This window comes from Pseudophryne corroboree, chromosome 1 (genome assembly GCF_028390025.1).
Source record: "Pseudophryne corroboree isolate aPseCor3 chromosome 1, aPseCor3.hap2, whole genome shotgun sequence".
Taxonomy (NCBI): Eukaryota; Metazoa; Chordata; class Amphibia; order Anura; family Myobatrachidae; genus Pseudophryne; species Pseudophryne corroboree.
In genome coordinates this window covers 991,076,488-991,096,548 of record NC_086444.1, presented here as the reverse complement: position 1 = coordinate 991,096,548, position 20,061 = coordinate 991,076,488, and the positions used below count along the sequence as shown (strand labels likewise).

General features: G+C 42.4%; 1 protein-coding gene across 6 annotated transcripts in view; it reads right to left on the bottom strand.

The window, feature by feature from the left end:
• TTC29 (tetratricopeptide repeat domain 29) overlaps positions 1-20,061 on the bottom strand; it is a 562,022-nt gene that overhangs the window by 427,937 nt on the left and 114,024 nt on the right. For all 6 annotated transcript variants that reach the window (XR_010177479.1, XM_063920589.1, XM_063920588.1 and 3 more), the window contains exon 4: positions 6,978-7,201. Coding sequence is in view for 5 of the 6 variants with exons in the window: in XM_063920589.1 (XP_063776659.1) it covers positions 6,978-7,201 (224 nt within the window). In the remaining variant the exon portion in view is untranslated. The remainder of the gene's footprint in view (positions 1-6,977; positions 7,202-20,061) is intronic.

Below are 20,061 nucleotides of genomic sequence, written 5' to 3'. Positions count from 1 at the left end.
AGTTTTCCAGCACACACCAGAGCGCTATATATGTATAGGGACAACCTTACAATAAGTGTCTATCCCTTATAGCTGCTTATATCTGTTATTTTGCCAAATAAGTGCCCCCCTCTCTTTTTTACCCTGTTTCTGTAGTGCAGGATGCAGGGGAGATTCTGGGAGCCTTCCTACCAGCGGAGCTGTGTGGGAAAAATGGCGCTGTGTGCTGAGGAGATAGGCCCCGCCCCCTTCTCGGCGGGCTCTTCTCCCGCTTTTTTCTGGAAAACTGGCAGGGGTTAAATACATCCATATAGCCCAGGAGCTATATGTGATGTATTTTTTGCCAAATAAGGTAAATTCATTGCTTCCCAGGGCGCCCCCCCCCCCCAGCGCCCTGCACCCTCAGTGACCGAAGTGTGAAGTGTGCTGAGAGCAATGGCGCACAGCTGCAGTGCTGTGCGCTACCTTATGAAGACAGGAAAGTCTTCTGCCGCCGATTTATGGACCTCTTCTTGCTTCAGCATCTGTAAGGGGGCCGGCGGCGCGGCTCCGGGACCCATCCATGGCTGGGCCTGTGATTGTCCCTCTGGAGCTAATGTCCAGTAGCCAAGAAGCCCAATCCACTCTGCACGCAGGTGAGTTCGCTTCTTCTCCCCTTAGTCCCACGCTGCAGTGAGCCTGTTGCCAGCAGGACTCACTGAAAATAAAAAAACCTAAGTATACTTTTACTTCTAAGCAGCTCAGGAGAGCCACCTAGATTGCACCCTTCTCGGCCGGGCACAAAGATCTAACTGAGGCTTGGAGGAGGGTCATAGGGGGAGGAGCCAGTGCACACCACCTAGGTCCAAAAGCTTTTACTTTTTGTGCCCTGTCTCCTGCGGAGCCGCTATTCCCCATGGTCCTGACGGAGTCCCCAGCATCCACTTAGGACGTTAGAGAAATTATATATTTCAGAAATGCTTTATAAGTAATGTTGTTTCAAAAGTGATGTCTTTTATATTAGTTGATATTTAATTAATTGAAATTCTACAGCAAAACACATGGTGACAACAGCCCTTTCACACCTGCATAAACGTATGTTTAAAGAAAACAACACACATTTTTAACCATGTGTATTTGTTATAACAAGCAAACATTCTCATGTTATGGTACGCACATTTTACCATGACATGTAACATACAGTAGCAGGCTCGGACTGGCCCACAGGGGTACAGGGGAAACCACCGGTAGGCCCCACTGCCTGGGGGCCCCTCCTCCTTTAGGGATCAGGTTCTAGACTGTGCACTTGAATTATATATTATACATATGTTATTTATTACATTTATTCTCTACAGTACATTGCTGTCATTAATCTGGCACATTATCATGCATGCACTAGCATTAATTACTATATAAATTATCAAGGCGACCAGACCATGTACTCTATAATGGTTAGCCAAACCTCTGTGGTGGCTGGCCACACCCCCTTTGGAGGCTGGCCACAACTCTAATCATGGGGCCCTACCACTACATACCCCCGGTGGGCCCTTCATGCTCCAGTCCAACACTGTACAGTAGTACACAGATTTTGTAACGCATATTATTGTAAATGTAAGATCTAGGCACTTAAGACCCCCATACAACTGTAACGCATTGTCACAACTTCCATATCCTCCAACGCCTGGGTTGGGGAATATTCTGTTTAAAACTCTCAATTCCCCGATCCTGAAACAAAACGGTCGGGATAGGCAAATCTGGGATTTTTTCCATAATGAACTTCCTTGATAGACCCGATTGGATGATCCGGTCACATTGGGGAATTGGAGAAATGGCAGGTAGGTATATGGGGGCCTTTATATTCAGTATTTTAAAAAAAAGTGTATATAACTTTAAATATATACTTTAACTGGTTTATATTTTTTATACTTATATAAATGACAGTTGTATAAAACCCAAAATGACATTAAATACACATTTTGATGCAAATGTAAAAGTGTTCTTTGTAACTTTAGCATCTTAATAAAAGATACAGTTAGAGTGTGATGAGCATCAAATGGTAATTGTTTAACCTCATTTTTGAGATACTTCTATAAACAATATCCGATGGATTCCAAAAAATAGAAACAGATGTCTTTTTATGGTATCAAGATATCTCTTGTGCAAACCCAATAATATATGTGTAGTTTATTTGCATGAACAATTATGTGAACTTTGTTTTAAAGCAAATGGTAATATGGTGAAGATAGGTTTTACTTTTTTATTGTAATATACTATAGGACATATATGATAAGATAAATCCTTTGGTATAATAGTAATGCGAGCAGACAGTTAGTCTGGTGTGCAGCTGTGACAAGCACGATAAATCAATAAATGTCCAACTATTACTCAATCTATTCATTTTACATAACCCATTTAGTGCTACGCAGCCTCTCTTCCAGCACTTAATAGGGGTAATGAAATTACCCCTCACAACAACCTTATGTACTGTGAACTTCTAGCATATGTAGTAACCCATTTCCTAGCCACACATACAAGAACAATTGTGGTACCAAACTTCTTTTGTCACAATAAATCACACAAAGGGAGTGAAATAATACTGACACTCGCTAGACAATAGAAAAATATATGGATAAATGCTGGCAGTATAGCACCATTATTCTTTTCTTGCTCATCGTACTGAATAGTGCCATATTCCATATATGTTTATTAGCCTGATACTTACTCACACACTCTCTTTCAACTTCCTTCAAAACATACCTAATGTATATATGAAACGTTCCACATATACTTTAGATGTTTAGTTTAGCATGAATAAACATGATAATAAAACTGTAAGAAGATTTCTGGATAAATTAAAAATATATTTCTGTGGTGGATAATTATTTATGTACTTTAATAGACAAACATTGCAACAGGGACATTTATTCATTAGGTTTAAAAACTCTCATAGGGGAAGATGTACAACGCGTTGGATGGCCTCCCATGTTGGCTTCTTGGTGTTGTTGTGTGTTGATCAGCTATTGGTGGAGGAATACGTTTGGAGAACATGTTACTCAGATAAGCCTTACCAATTCTGTCATATTGTAAGAGATAATTTTTATGTTATTCTTTTTCTATATTAATTAAAGTCTACGGTTTTATGCTATGGGGTATATTCAATTGCGGTCGAATTCTGGTGTGAATTCGACCGTTTTTGGATTCGACACAATTCGATAGTCGAAACCCTCCAGCCGGGACCCGAATTCGACATATTCAATAAATAACGGATTCGACAGTCCCGCTGTCGAAAAACGGACCAATTGACGAATAGTGGGCGGCCAGGATTCGACTTCATGGACAGGACAAAAGTGTTAAATAAATCATAAAAAAAATTGCGTGGGGTCCCCCCTCCTAAGCATAACCAACCTCGGGCTCTTTGAGCCGGTCCTGGTTGTAAAAATACGGGGGGGGAAATGACATGATTTCCCCCGTATTTTAACAACTAGCCAGTCGCGGAAAGGGGTCCCATGTGTAAACATGGGACCCCTTTCAGTGCGTGGTCCGGGTTTTTCATTTTTTTATTTTGCCAAGTACGTGCATTACAAACAGAAGAGGACCGATCTACACTGGATTGTTGGGAGTATAATTTAATTTACAGGTACCCCGTGGATTCTACGTGGAGAAAGGGACCGACTGCTTCGTGTCAACATAGGTAAGTATGTATGTATGTATGTTGATGTGCATGTATGTAATAAAGTTATACTATCACAGTGTCTGTGTATTGTTTTTATATGGGTTTTTTTTGTAGTAGAACTACAGGTACCAGCGGGCCCGTTTCCCCCCCGCATGCTGGTACTTGTGGTTCTCCAAGTACCAGCTTGCGGGGGAGGCTTGCTGGGACTTGTAGTTCTGCTACAACAAACAATATTCTTTTTTTGTCACAAAAGGCTGTCAGCCCCCCACCGCCGCCTTTGGATGGGGGGACAGCCTCGGGCTTCACCCCTGGCCCTTGGGTGGCTGGAGGGTGGGGACCTCTTGATTTAAGGGGTCCCCACTCCTCCAGGGTACCTCGGCCAGGGGTGACTAGTTGGGGATTTAATGCCACGGCCGCATTGACCAGTATAAAAGTGTCCCCCGGCTGTGGCATTATCTCTCTGGCTAGTGGCGCCCGGTGCTGGTGTTAAAAATACGGGGGTCCACTACGTCTTTTGTCCCCCGTAATTTTTGCACCAGGACCAGGCGCAGAGCCCGGTGCTGGTTGTTAAAACACGGGGGAACCCCTGTCATTTCACCCCCCGTATTTTTACAATCAGGACCGGCTCAAAGAGCCCGAGGCTGGTTATGCTTAGGAGGGGGGACCCCACGCAATTTTTTTCAGGATTTTTAACAATTTCACACCCCTTCCAACTGAAAAACATGCACTGATCTCTCCATATTATTGTAGTCAGTAAAAAAAAGAAAAATATTATTTTAAAAAATCTATTAAATAATACTTGTGGCTCATAAATAGACAAACCAAGTAGATAATCCCTTCAAATATAAATAGATATGCTATTAGCAATCAAAAAAGCACCAAAAAAAACATCTTTTAAAAATTTTTTATTAGATCATGACAGAAAAATTAGGCGGAATGAAATTGACGAAATGACTGTCGAAAAGCACTGTTGTCGAGTCGACATTCTTCAATTGAATATACTTTTGTCGAAAAGCCGCATTTTTAACATTGCAGACATGTCGAATTGAAAAAATGTCGAATTGAAAAAAGTCGAAAATGAAACGTTTTTTTGTCGTAAAGTACTGTATTGAATTGTCAAATCCAATTAGACAGGTTTTTTGTGTCGAAAATTACCAGTTTTTCGACAATTGCAGCAATTCGACAGCAATTGAATATACCCCTATGTGTTGCAAACTCACGGATGGATTAGTGGATGCTGGCTCATACATTACTTGTTTTGAGGAGGGGGGCAATCCCACACATTTTTATTTTTTAAATGTAACTCTTTCTTTGCTTTTTACCCTAATGAAGCCTACAAAGATTATAACCTATGCAGTGCTTTTGTTTGGGGTGGTTGCCATTGATTTTTGTTATTCTATTTGATTTCGGTTTTGAACTGACTGATATATATGTGTGGTTTCAACTAAAGCTGAAACCTTATAGTCTGTTTTTAGAAACGCAGTTGATGTCCATTGGTAACTGATGGTTTTAGTTTAGAACCAAAACCGATACTTGGTAAATTTATCCCCTAATGTCTACATAGATAAAATAATAAATAATGCTGACAATTCATAATGGATACATGTACAATATAGTGTCCTACAGAGGGCAGAGCACTGTGTATGAGCAAACACTGATCCTGCCATGTTAGCCACATTGTCTGTCTGATGTGCCTAATTGCCATATCAAGATATAGATGTGTCCTCAAACACCTTTCCCTTTTCGCTTAGCATGGCTAAGACACTCCATCACGAGTAGCAACTGGATGGATTCCCAATTTTTTTTACTGCAAAAGAATTTGTATAAAAGTAGCAGATTAAAGTAGCATATCTTAAGAAAAATCACAAGGCGAGGCAACAGATCTGTCCACATCTAGCCTCCCTGCATGTTAAACAGCCCTTCTAGTGACAGCATGCTAGTCTTCATGCTAGGCTGTTTTAGCAGCACCCTGTCCGATTTTAAAGGGCAAAATGCGCCCTGCCCCTTTAGCAGTGCCCTGATAAAAAGCCTGCCCAGTTCCGTGCCCACCGCAATGTGCGCATTGCATCTATTCACATTAAAGGGAGAGCTTCAGAGAAGCCCAGCCCCTCCGCAGGTGTTGGGCACTCCCTCATCACTGACACCATGGCTGGGGCATGTCCCCATTAGTCATGCCGAGGGGGCTGGTGATGCTGGCAGGACTGCACCCCCTTTTTGAGCGTGCGCCCTTCCTGCCCCAGCATCTCTGTGCCTTATCCTCCCATAATCCTAGGAGGGACACTACCATGCCGTTGCAAGACTTGGTAGGGCCAATCATCTTATCGTGCAACGTTTTCCATTAAAATGTGTCCTATTTGCAAAATGGTGTGAATATGATGCACAAGCAGCTTTTGCAATTAAAATGATATGTGGCATGCCTATATTCTGTGTGCGACTGCGGCTGTATCAGCATATGAAATACTACGCTACAGTGTTTTCGAAGACAACACTGTAAAGTAGCGTTTTGTATGTGACATAGCGCTGTTTGCCAACTGGGTAGGTTGCCCAGCAGTGTGTACCCGGCTTTAGGCTAATCCAACTATATAGCAGCTCCTAATTACAATAACAAAAACACAAATATCAAAATAAACTTTGCACTGATTACCATGTACCTATATATTTTAATTTAACTTTAGAGAAAAAGTGAAATAACTTATACTTATCAAGGTGGTATCAGTTTCCGTTTACCAATTACAACTATCCAAGGTGCTTTGCCTAATGATGACATTTTACTGCAAAACTGAAAATTATGGTTATGAGTAAATCTGCTGTGCAAAATAAATACATATTTTAATATGTAATGTGAAAGAAAAGTGAGCATATTATTTAAGAATAGCATTTCATTTGGGGCAGCTGCTTATTACTTCACCTGGATTTTATCTCATTGCATTTCACAGTGTATATTGAACGTACATGATGGCACTGCAATATTGCTTAATGCAGCAGTGTTACCAGAACAAAAAATGACACAGCCTCAATGCTATGCATACATAAGCTTCCCAGCAGACCTCTTGTGCATATAAAACAAAAATATTCCCTTAAGAGATGTTAAAATATATGCACCCCTTACTCTCCTTGATTCTTGTTTTAAAGGATTAGAAAAGCACAGTTTGATGCCAGACTATCCTTTTTAACTATACTTTATGATCTACTACTTATCTTGCTATACGGCTGATAAGAGTAAAGCTGATATGTGCTAAATTGTAGTAATGTTTCAAACTCAAAGATGAAACAATTTAGAATCCTCGCCTCAGGCTCTTGCTGCTTCAGTTCCTGCTGCTCTGTTTCCCAGAATTCCCTATTTTACCTGCTCGTTGGGCTGCCTCAGCCCTGGTCAGGAAGTGTTGAAGTTGATCCAGTTTCTCGTGCTGCTCCTCCAAGGGTTTTTTCTGCCATATGGCTGACCCAGGCCCTCCAGCGTCCCTTAAGGCATTCCACTTCTGAATCAGAGTAAAGAGTTCTGAGAACGACTTGTGATAGCCTTGGCACAGCATTTCTATGCAGATGCTGTGCTTGAACGAATTCTGATAACTGCACAAAGAAGAAAACAAACAGTTAAATAGCCTCATAATTACAACAGTCACAGCATGCATTACATTACACTTTAATTGTTAATTTACGCAATGTCCCAAATGTTTTACTTTGAACAGTGTACAGTAGAATACATATGCTGGAATTGAGTATCTTAGTGCACAATGCACATTTACCATTAGACTGCTCTTTAATGACTGGTTTGAACACACTAGAGAGAAATTTTTAGACAATAACTTATAAATATGGACAACACTTTTCTCAGACAACAGAAGTGGAGTATTCAGACACTGGCTTCCTCTGAAAGGCTCCAGGACATGTTTGTATGCAGCTCTGGTGACTCCACCTGGTCACTGAAGGATTAATATTCCCCTACTAGAGTAAGGGAGGGAAATATATAAAATTCCACTCTTACACATATAACACATATTACCATTACTGACTCTTCTATCTTTCCATAGAATATCACACTCAATGTTAATAACAATTTACCAGAAAATCTTGTGTTACCAGTCAGTAAAAAAAAAATATCTAATACCCCTTTCACACAGAAACTGAAATTACCGGGTGAAGCAGTTCCACCCGGTAATTTAATGAAAAACACGGGTCCTTTTTCTGTGTGAAAGGGTCAACCTGGGTTGAAATTCCCGGGACTTCGACCATGGAATTTACCAGGGTCGGAGACACAGGAATTTCGACCCGGTTTGACTCTTTCACACAGACAAAATTCCTGTGTTGACAGAGCCGGCCCTAACCAATATGATGCCCTAGGCAAGATTTTGGCTGGTGCCCCCTAGCACCACCGCTGGTTCCGCCTCTGACCTTGTACCCCCTATATTTTAAATAGGAACAGTTTGCACATTTGGCGCACAGCCCAAAAAGGGGTGTGTTTTTGCTGGCAAGGGGCATGGCCACGCAATAACCCCAATTCCAATTACGTCACACAGTACTGCAACTTTATTCACATATGATCATGCAAAAGTGTCTATAATTCATATTACATCCCACAGAAGTATCACTTTACCTTATAAACGTTACTCCTCACAGTAGAGCCCATTATTCACATTACATCACACTGAATTGCTCCTTATTCACATTACACCACACCCTATTGCTCTTTATTCACATTAGACGATACAGTAGTGCCCTTTCTATACGCAACGCCACATAGTAGAGCACCTTATACGCATAATGCCACACATTAGTAATGCATTTACACACATTCCACACAGTAATGCTCCTTACACATGAGACACCTTATTAATGTCCTTATAAACATAATGCACCTTACACATTATGACAACTTTTAGTAATGCCCTTTTACACATAATGTCCCTTACACATATGCTGCACATTATTAATGCCCTTATACACATAATGACACACATAGTGCCCCCTACAAATTTGCTGCACATTATTAGTGCCCCTATACACATAATGACACACATACAGTAGTTCTCTGTTACACATATGCCGCACATTATTAATGCCCTTATACACATAATGACACACATAGTGCCCCTTACACATATGTTGCATATTATTAATGCATTTTTACATGACACACATAATGCTCCTTACACATATTCTGAACACTACTGCACAACCAACCCACTCACATGCACACAGCACTCACACTGCCACTAACACTGTGACCTCTGCCTCTGCTTGGATACAGATGTGTCCTCATAAATATTGCCTCAATGCTAACGTCGGGCACCTTTTTTTATGAAAATGCATCTTATTTGCATTGCTATGTGGCTAGGATGCACATGCAGCTTCTGCTGATTAAAATGATATGCAGCATGCCTATATACTGTGTACGACTGCGGCTGTATCTGCATATGAAATGCTACACACAGAATATAGGCATGCCGCATATCATTTTAATCAGCAGAAGCTGCTGATGCCCCTGGGCATATCAAATGCCCTAGGCAATTGCCTAGTTTGCCTATACCTATGGCCGGCTCTGTGTGTTGATCTGCAAATTACCAGGTCGAAATTCTCGACCCGGTAATTTGCTTGTCTGTGAAAGGAGGGTCAGGCAGGTCCTGGCAAAACTACCCGGCATTGAAATGACTTTTCTGTTTGAAAGTGGTATAATTAATCTAATCTACAGTATATTCCAGATAGGTCAGCAAGTCTTCATGTTTTTTGGCCTACACCTGAATTAAATGTTTGATTTATTAAATACAGGTACACCACCGATTTTCCGGCATCCTCGGTTCCAGTGCCGTGCCGGATTATCGATTTTGCCGGATTAACGGTGGAAACTAATTTTGCACCTTCAGAACATTTCTAAAGCAATAAATAGTAAAATATATGCTACAGTATAATATTAATGAATGAATAAACACAGTAGTGTATGCAAAACTGTTTATAAGCAAAACAGGTATCAGGCTCAGGCTGTGTGTTCCGCCCATGTGCGGTACTTGCTGTGACCTTGGACGCCATAACAGCCCCACTGATGCTTGCTGTGTCACCTGCAGTGTCCGTGGAAGCTGTACCCACTGACACTTGCGCGTATTGCGTGTTACGTCCATGCGCAGAAATTTTTCCGGATTGAAGGATGTCCCTAACCCCCTTTAATCCGGACAAATCAAAATTGTCCGGATTAAAAGAGGTTCCGGATCATCGGTTGCCGGAAAATCGGTGGTGTACCTGTATATGGAATTTTATACACTCTTACATATGTTTTGAGCTTGTGTATGCAGATCTTTTGATGTGGTACTTACTCAGACAGAACCAGTCAAATCATTATTATTATTTTTTTTAACATTGCATATTTTCCTTTACACGATGGTGTTTGCCTACCTCAATAGTGGTATATCTAATATTAATCATTACAAAATAATCAACGTATATTATTATCACAGAGCCTTATTCAAGTTTGTTAGCAAACCAAAAGAGCACACTAATGGACAAAACAATGTTGCACTGCAGGTGGGGCAGATGTAACATGTGCAGAGATTTCGATTTGGGTGGGTTATATTGTTACTGTGCAAGGTAAATACTGGCTGTTTTATTTTTACACTGCAATTTAGATTTCAGTTTGAACACACACCCCCCAAATCTGAACCTCTTTGCACATGTTACATCTGCCCCACCTGCAGTGCAACATGGTTTTGCCCATTAGTGAGCTTTTTTGATTTGCTAACAAACCTGAATAGCTCCCCACAGTTGTTTATTAAACTAGCTGTTCTACCCGTTCTTCGCACGGGAGTTTCTGATTTTCACGGTTGTAAATATAAATGTGTTAAAAATTTGGTAAATCTATAGAGATGTAATTTTGAGACTTCTTAATGTACCGTAAGTAAATATTAATGCAGTGGGACTTGGCGTTAACGGAGGAGCACCCGTAGCAGAGACGGTAAAAAGTGACAGGACCATTTTTGTAGTTTATTAAATTCTACACACAGGAGGTGCAATCCAAATTTTGATCCGATTGTCCATTTGGGCGTTATCGTTCACGCAACACAAGCCACGCATCGGTAATGACATCATTATATCAACCCCCTTTTTATCCCCGGTATCCGGTCTTTAGGTCGACACTCACTAGGTCGACCACTATTGGTCGACATGGTCACTAGGTCGACATGGCAAATGTTGACACATGAAAAGGTCGACATGTTTTTCACATTTATTTAGTTTTTTAACTTTTCCGTACTTTACGATCCAGGTGGACTACGATTGGCAATAGTAACCTGTGCCGAGCGCAGCAGAGCAATGCACCTTGCCTGAAGCATGGCGAGCGAAGAAAATTACACCAATTTTTTTTAAACCATGTCGACCTAATGACCATGTCGACCTATTTCAGGTGTCAACCTAGTCACTGTCGACCAATAGTGGTGGACCTAGATACTGGTGACCCAGCGAACCACACCCTTGAAGAATGTTAGATTTCATCCTCCTAACATATTGGGAAGTAAGAGAATTAGTGAGTGAGGGCTTTCACATTTATATATATATATATAGATAAATCAAACTGCTTAACTTTGTGCACTGAATTAAATTTGAGAATTTTTGAACAGACACAAACAGGCACACACATATACACATACAGTATGTATGTCGAAATTTGTCTGTTATTAATAACACAGGTCACATACAGTACATGGCTTTTGTAAGATAATCCTGCACTTGCAGAACATGGAAACAATTTCTTTCACTATTTTTAAATGTAAATAAGTGAATAAAATGGTCACATCACACAAGCAAACAAAATAGTAAGCAAATGACAGTACCCATAGCTAAAAACGAATGTGACTTTGTATATCACTTAAACTGCATATAACATGCATATATATTAACTATTGTTTTGCACTATATAGCGCCATTCATTTTACAAAGCACTGTACAGGGGGGTGGTCTTCAGGTTGCCGGCGGCCGGGCTCCCGGCGACCATCATACCGGTGCCGGAATCCCGACTGCTGGCATACCGACATCTTTTCTCCCTCTTGGGGGTCCACGACCCTCCTGGAGGGAGAATAGATAGCATGGCGCGCTACGCGCGCCGTGTCCGCTGCGTGGTGAGCGCAGCGAGCCCACAATGGGCTCATTTGCGCTCGTCCAGCTGTCAGTATGCCGGCGGTCGGGATTCCGGCGCCGGTATGCTGGTCGCCGGGACCCCGACCGCCGGCAAACCATACTACACCCCTACAGAGAATATGTAAACCCGTACAGCAGTCTCTGCCCCAGTGGAGCTTACACTCTAAATTTACTGATACAACAACATAACCAATGGGTCCACTTTGTACGAAGCTAATCAGTCTACTGTAGCAGTATGTATTTTTTTTCCGGCGTGTGAGTGGAAGAACATATAAAATTGCACACAGACAGTGCCCTAATTTAAGATGAACCCATGACCACAGTTTTGTTTAGCAATAACTCTAAATGAATGTACCACATCGCCCTACGGGGGTCATTCCGAGTTGTTCTTTTGTTGCCGATTTACGCTATACTGCGATTAGTCGCTTACTGCGCATGCGCAAGGTTCGCAGAGCGCATGCGCTTAGTTATTTTACACAAAAGTTAGGTATTTTACTCACGGCATAACGAAGCTTTTTCATCGCTGTGCTAATCGTATTGTGATTGACAGGAAGTGGGTGTTTCTGGGCGGAAACTGTCCGTTTTATGGGAGTGTGCGGAAAAACGCAGGCGTTCGAGTTGCAAAACGCAGGAGTGGCTGGAGAAACGGGGGAGTGGTTGGGCAAACGCTGGGTGTTTGTGACGTCAAACCAGGAACGAAAAGGACTGAGCTGGTCGCAATGGCTGAGTAAGTCTGGAGCTACTCAGAAACTGCTAAGAAATTTCTATTCGCTATTCTGCTAATCTTTCGTTCGCTATTCTGCTAAGCTAAGATACACTCCCAGAGGGCGGCGGCCTAGCGTGTGCAATGCTGCTAAAAGCAGCTAGCGAGCGAACAACTCGGAATCACCCCCTACATACGCAGAAATAGCACAAAATGATACATTATTTTTAGGGCTGTTGCACGCTGAAATTGTGTAAGATAATAGGCAAGACTGTTATGTTATATTTTCTTTTTCTTTTTTTTACCATGTACATAGACATAAAGCCCCCTAGTCCACAAAATTATCACACCAAACATTTTTAGGAGAGCATTTCACCAATGGCAAGCTGGCATGCATCTCTATTGGGGGAATTCAATTAGGGCCGTTATTTCACCTAGGTGAAAAAAAATCACTTTTTTACACCCACATTATTATGGCTGTATTATTTATATTGTAAGTGATGTTCTAACTTATTTAGCTTATAATATAACTACATCGCCCACTGTGTATCTTTTGAAGAAGTTACTAGGGCTGATTATTGTGCCCACATTAGAAACCAAGCTAAATTTCTGTCCTCCTACAGTATGTGTTAGAATAATTACAACTAATAACTAGCTCTAAACTGCACATTTTCCGAGAACGTTTAGTTATTGACAAGAAGGGGGGAGGCATTGCTGACATGCTTATAAAGCTAACATAATATACTGTATTTCCCAGCTGAAGATACTCCTCATTATGCTGTAGTATGACAAACTTGAAAGCTTGGAGGTCCCTGTTCCAATTCCCTTACAGCACAATAGAGAGATGCCTTCCAAGCACCTGCACATCTCCGCAACAGCACCACTGATGATCTGTTGCCGGCAGTCACTCTTTCTATCAAAGCGGGTAAAAGATAAAGAAACTGTGGGGCAGATTTATTAAGCTCAGTGAAGTGATAAATTGGAATGTGATAAAGCACCAGCTAGTCAGCTCCTGTCATTTGTCAAACCCAGCATGTGACATGGTAGTTGGGATCTGATTGGCTGGTCCTTTATCACCTTCCACTTTATCACTTCACTGAGCTTAATAAATCTGCCCCTGTATTCCTCTGGAAGCCAGGAACTTCCCAAGTAATGGCCTGGAGGAACCCTTGTTCACACCAGAATGTGACAATAAAAGGAAAAGGCAATGGATAAACATGCAAACTCTTTGACATGTGACACAAATAAGTCTGCTGAAGTATTGCCTAACCTGCAACTCATAGTATACGACCACATGATGCCTTATTTGTCATATCCTGTGTTATATTACTGTATTATACGTATAAACATCAATTTTGTGTGCATTAGTAATTGTTGATGATTGATTTTGGTTACTGCCTTATCCTCATCTACTGCATTAAGATCATTGAGCATTTTTAAATTGCCAATATTTCACACAGCACTATGTAATTTATAGGAGGTATACAGACATATACAGGGTGCAGCAAGAAAACCTCCCATATTTCGCTCAGCCCTTGCTTCAGCACTAGTGAAGTGGGGCGGGTCGTGTGCCTTACTGTTTTCAGTTACCGTCATGGCTTGGAGAAGAGTGCACCGTGTGCTTGCTATTGAATCATTTATCCGAAACAATGATAATGTGATTGCCGCACAGAGAGCTTTTCGAATCCGCTTCGCTCTCGGTCGAAATGCTGCTGTTCCGGACCAAAAAAACATATTGCTATGGGTTGCAAATTTAAGGGCCACAGGTTCGATGTTAAAAAAATTCTACGGAGCGTTCGGGCGCCAGAAAAGGTCAGTGCTGTGAGACAGTCCATTGTGCAATCTCCCAAATGCCCAGCCTGTAAACATGCTTCTGCTTTCGGGATGTCTGATCGAACTTACAGGAAAATTTAACACGCTGATCTAAAGTTCCACCCATACAAAATGATGGTTGTTCAAGAACTTAATGAACACAACTGGGATAACTGAATGGCATGTTGTGAGGATAGCCTTCAAAATATTCCTGCAAATGCAGTTCTGCTCGCAAGTGACGAAGCTCACATTAATTTGTCTGTGTTCATAAGCAAAATTTTCATAACTGGGAGGAAAACAGTCTGACATGGCTTCTGGCTGTGTCACAGGATGTGGCCCTTGATCATTTCCTTTCACAGTCTATAGAAGTGCAAACAGAAAAAGCTATAATAATTGAGTTTACGTGTGTATGGCGAATTTCAGTGATGGCTCATGTGTCTCATCCTCAAAAATTAAACAGGGTGTTGGGTGCATTGTGAAACCGCATTGTGAAACTGGCACTCCAGGGCATAACTACAAATGTTTGGGCCCCAGAGCAAAATCTGATGGGGTCCTCTACGCACCATTATAAAGTCACTCCCATCGATGACTGATCGACAGTCAGAATCTAAAAGGGCACAGTAATAACTGCAAAATGGAATATTAGTCTCAATTGTATTCACAGACATTTTAAGAAAATTACAAACAGAAACTGTCTGGATAAAATGGTATTCAAGTTGAGGGCTGGCAAAATATTTATGGGCACTCTAGATGGCACCCCCTCCCCTTAAAGACACCTTTTACCCTCTAAGACAGGGGTGGGCAACTATTTCTCATGGGGGCCACTTAATACTTAGAGACCATCAGAGAGCCAGTGTGCAAGCATGAAACAATATCTGCTGGGGGCGCTTGGGGCAGTTACATAATTCCGCATAAGGCACCTCGTATAGTGGCACTGGGGCCTGTCAAAATGTTTCCTGGCTGAAAGGCAGAATGATAAGTACATCTAACTTAGTAAATTTTGATGAATTACTGCCACCATTGAAATTGTATAGTAGCGCTGATATTTCCAGAGGGACTACTGGTATTTAACCTAATACTTCGTATGTGTGTTGGTACATTAAAGGAAGATTTCAGCTCATGTCGCTTCCCTTACCTCAGTTTACACAAAATGCCTTTGATACATCTCCCCAAAGAAACAAATACCATTGATTTTAATATTAATGCTGCCTCGTTGCTTACCTTATTAGTGCAGGGGACTTAATGGCTGTTGGTCTGACTAAAAAACTTCCAGCTGTCTCCAACTCTGCCAGTGCTTTTGCTCTGCTAGGGAACCTCCAGAAATCAGATCATGCATCTGATAGGGGAAACCGGGAGTGTGCATCTGCACCTGGCCGCGTGCGGTTGTCAGCAATTCGTTAGTAGTGCTGCACCGCGGTACATGGAGCTGTCCAATGTCTGTTCTGCTGAGTCCCAAAACAGTCGCACTGAGTGCAGAGGCTGCAGTTATGCCCCTGCTAGCGAATGAACATGCCTATGTTCATGTGTCAGAGTTCCTATTATGTTTTATTATTATTATTATTATTATTATTTTTTTAATTATACTTTTATTGAAAGGTTGAAATACAGAAGAATACAATTGGGCTTCAAATATAAAAAACAGTATTTTAATACCTACCGGTAAATCCTTTTCTCCTAGTCCGAAGAGGATGCTGGTGTCCACTTCAGTACCATGGAGTATAGACGGTTCCGCAGGAGCCATGGGCACTCTAAGACTTTTCAAAGGGTGTGAACTGGCTCCTCCCTCTATGCCCCTCCTCCAGACCTCAGTATAGGAACTGTGCCCAGGGAGACGGACATTTCGAGGAAAGGATTTACTTTAATACTAATGGTGAGATTCATACCAGCTCACACCTCAACCATGCCGCACAACATGGCATTCATAGTTACATAGTCAAATAGTTACAAAACGTTGAGTGAGAGGAGACGCTGTAAGGCTGAGAGACGCTGAGAAGCCGTAATCGGAAGTAATGAGCGAGTGCGGGAGCGCGCGCACAAGCGGGGAAGGGACGGTACGGAGAGGCAGCACCTGCTGTAAGGTGCAAGTGCCGCTACCAGTAACAAGCCGGACGGAGGGCAGTGCGGTGAGGGAAGGGCCGCACATTGAACCTGGGAGCCATGCCAGGGGGGAGATATGAGCAGGGAGCAGTGCCTGGAGCCTGAGACACTGCACCTGTGAACCTGTGAACAGATAAGAAGGGAGCAGATAAGTATCAACTTCCCAACTTTTCTGTATATGTGATTGTCTGCCCTTGTCCTTAACTATAAACATTTTATTATTTAATTCTTGTACTTATCAGTTAGTTTTTTATTTATTGACCCCTTGTTTCTTATATATTGTCCTATACATATAGATTGCCCCTGTCTTTTTAATTTTTATTTTTTTTCATTTTTCGACTGTCACTTACTGTTTTTTTTCTTCATTGGTACTTTTTATTTCGTACTTAATTTATTCTACTTAGTTTATCCTTTTCTGTCCTTTATTTATCTGCTCATTTATTGTCTTTTGTCCCGTATTTATTGTATTTTTATATAGATTGTCCCCGTGTTTGTTTCTTTTTAAGGTAACAGAGAGTTAGCACATATTAAAAATGGGAGGGGCCGAGATTGGGGATCTCACTCAGTGCATGTCGTGCATGATGTATGCACACCTGGGTCAACTGTCCGAGTGCGGGTACATCTGTGCGAAATGTGAGCGAACGGCTGCCCTGGAAGCCCAGGTAACTGATCTAGAGCAGACCGTTAAGCGACTGAGAGACATTCACAATCTCGAGCAAAGTTTAGATAGAACGGTGGAGGAGTTGCAGGGGGGAGCACTGGTATATGAGGAGGATCAGGTAGCCAGTTGGGTCACGGTTAGAAGGAAGAAGAAAAGGGGGAGGGGGAGATAGGACATTTCCGATCTGCCAAACCCCAATAAATTCACCAGATTGGCCGAAGATTCTGGGGATGACTTTGAGGAAATGACGGAACCGGAGGAGACTGTTTCCTCTAGCAACCAGAGGAGCGGTCCCTCCGGTACAGATGGGAAAAAAAGATAGTAAGGTACCTAGTCAGATTGTGGTGGTAGGGGATTCTATCATCAGGAGAACAGACAGGGCAATCTGTTACCGGAAACGTGATCGCCGTACAGTCTGTTGTCTTCTGGTTGCTCGGGTACGGCACATCGCGGACCGGGTAGATAGATTGTTGGGAGGGGCTTATAAAGACCCGGCGGTCTTGGTGCATGCTGGCACCAATGACAAAGTTAGTGGAAGGTGGGATGTCCTTAAGAAAGACTATAGGGAATTAGGCAAGAAATTAAAGGCAAGGACATCTAAGGTAATATTCTCAGAAATATTACCAGTGCCACGCGCTAGCCCAGGAAGGCAGAGGGAGATCAGGGAGGTAAATGTGTGGCTTAGAGACTGGTGTAGGAAGGAGGGGTTTGTGTTCTTGGAACACTGGGCGGACTTCTCAGTCAGGCGTCATCTTTTTTGTCGTGATGGATTGCACCTGAATGAGGACGGGGCTGCGGTGCTGGGAGGTAGAATGGTTAGAAGGTTGGAGGAGCTTTTAAACTAGGAGCCTGGGGGGAGGGTTTAGCTAGAATCTACGGGACAAACAGGGAGAACAGTAACGATCGGGGTAAAGAACAATTTGGGGGAGGAGAAGGGGGGAGCGAAAGATCAGCAGGCAAGGGTATCTGCTTGGGTGTTGACACCGGATTTATGGACACTGGTATTGTCCGAGATATTCTGAATTTATTACCTACGGATGAGTATTTATTACCTACGGACGAATATTCCACAACAATACGGAATATAGATAAGGATTTCCAAAGCATAAGGGAAGATACTAGCAGCAGGGGGCAGGACTTGGAAAAACTTATTACGTCAAATTGTGCTAGTAGAGAGGAAGGAGGTATTAAATATGATGGGGGTGGTAATGGAGGGAGGAGATTATTATTATTATTACATTTTATTTATAAGGCACCACATGTGTTTCGCAACGCCGTACAAAGGACAGTACAGGGGACAAAACATTGCATTACAGTAAATAAATAACAGAAATAGAGTACAGGTAACAGAGCACCACACATTCTCAAGACATAATACAGCTAAGATGTAAGTATCGAGGGAGTGATCATCGTACTACTAGAGGCTGGTGGCCATAGATGGAGATGAGCCTTTACTAGTAGGATAAAGATGGTCGTTGAGTAGGGGAGAGCTGTGAGTGAAATGTGTTGAGACGAGGGCTTAGATAACAAGAGGAAAGAGGGCCCTGCTCTGAAGAGCTAACAATCTAATGGGGAGGGGCGACAGACAGATGACAAGAGGTGCAGGCAAGTGGGAGGTAGCCTGATGGCAGTATGCAAGCAAAGCTGAGATGTTCACGGCATGAGGCAGGGGGGTGGAGGCACGGCTTCAGCACTGGGTTATGCATCGGGAGGGTATGCTTTGATGAATAGGTGGGGTTTTAGTGCCCGTTTGAAGCTTTGCAAGGTTGGGGAGAGTCTAATGGAGCAGGGGAGTGCGTTCCACTGAAGGGGTGCAGCACGGGCAAAATCCTGAACTCGTGCATGGGAAGCAGTGACCAGGGCGGTGGAGAGGCGACGGTCATTAGTCGACCGTAGGGGGCGGGAGGGAGTATGAAGGGAAAGGAGGTTGGAGATGTAGGGAGCAGTGGAATTAGAGATGGCCTTGTATGTGAGGGTGAGGAGTTTGAAGAGGATTCTGTAGGGGAATGGGAGCCAGTGTAGATTTTGTTGAAGGGGAGTGGCAGATGTGGTGCGGCGGGAGAGGAAGATAAGCCTAGCTGCGGAGTTCAGGACAGATTGGAGGGGAGCAAGATGGGAGCAAGCGAGGCCAGTGAGGAGGACATTACAGTAGTCAAGTCGAGATTAAAAATAGGTAAAAGTAATTCTAGAAGGACACATCTAAATACAGAAAAGATATCTTTAAAACAAGCAAGAAGCCTATCGGGTAAAATGGGAGAATTGGAATGTCTTGTATCAAAATTCCAATACGATATTATAGCTATTACGGAAACATGGTGGGACGACTCTCACGACTGGGTTGCGTTTTTGGAGGGTTATTCTCTTTTTAGGAGGGATAGGGCTACCAAAAGGGGAGGAGGGATATGTATCTTCGTTAAAGCATCTCTTAAACCATGCATAATAGATACTATCTACAAGGGGATTGGAGATAACGTGGAGTCGCTATGGGTTGAGATCACAAGTGAGGGCACTGAAGCAGAGAAACTAGTCATTGGCACGTGTTACAAGCAACCGGATATCTGCATACATGAGGAGGAACAACTCTTACAGCAAATAGAAAAAGCAGTAGGAATGGGGGACATCCTAGTGTTAGGAGACTTTAACTATCCTGATATAAACTGGAGGAATGATTCGTGTTTAAAAACTAGGAGCAGCAGGTTTTTAAATACATTGAAGGATCAATTCCTGACTCAATTATTCGAGGACCCAAATAGGAGGTAAATCTATTCTGGACCCAGTAATTACCAATAACGTGGACATAATATCAAACACTAAAGTTGGGGAAACCTTGGGAAACAGCGATCACTATATGATCACTTTTGACATCAGTTTCAAGAAAAATAGCTATAAAGGAGCAACCAAAACATTCAACTTTAGAAAAGCTAACTTCAACATGCTGAGACGGCCACTAAACGGCATTGATTGGGAAGAGTTGTTTCATGGCAAGGACACTTCGGAAATGTGGGATGCTTTAAAAGGGTTGCTTGAAAGCAATATTCA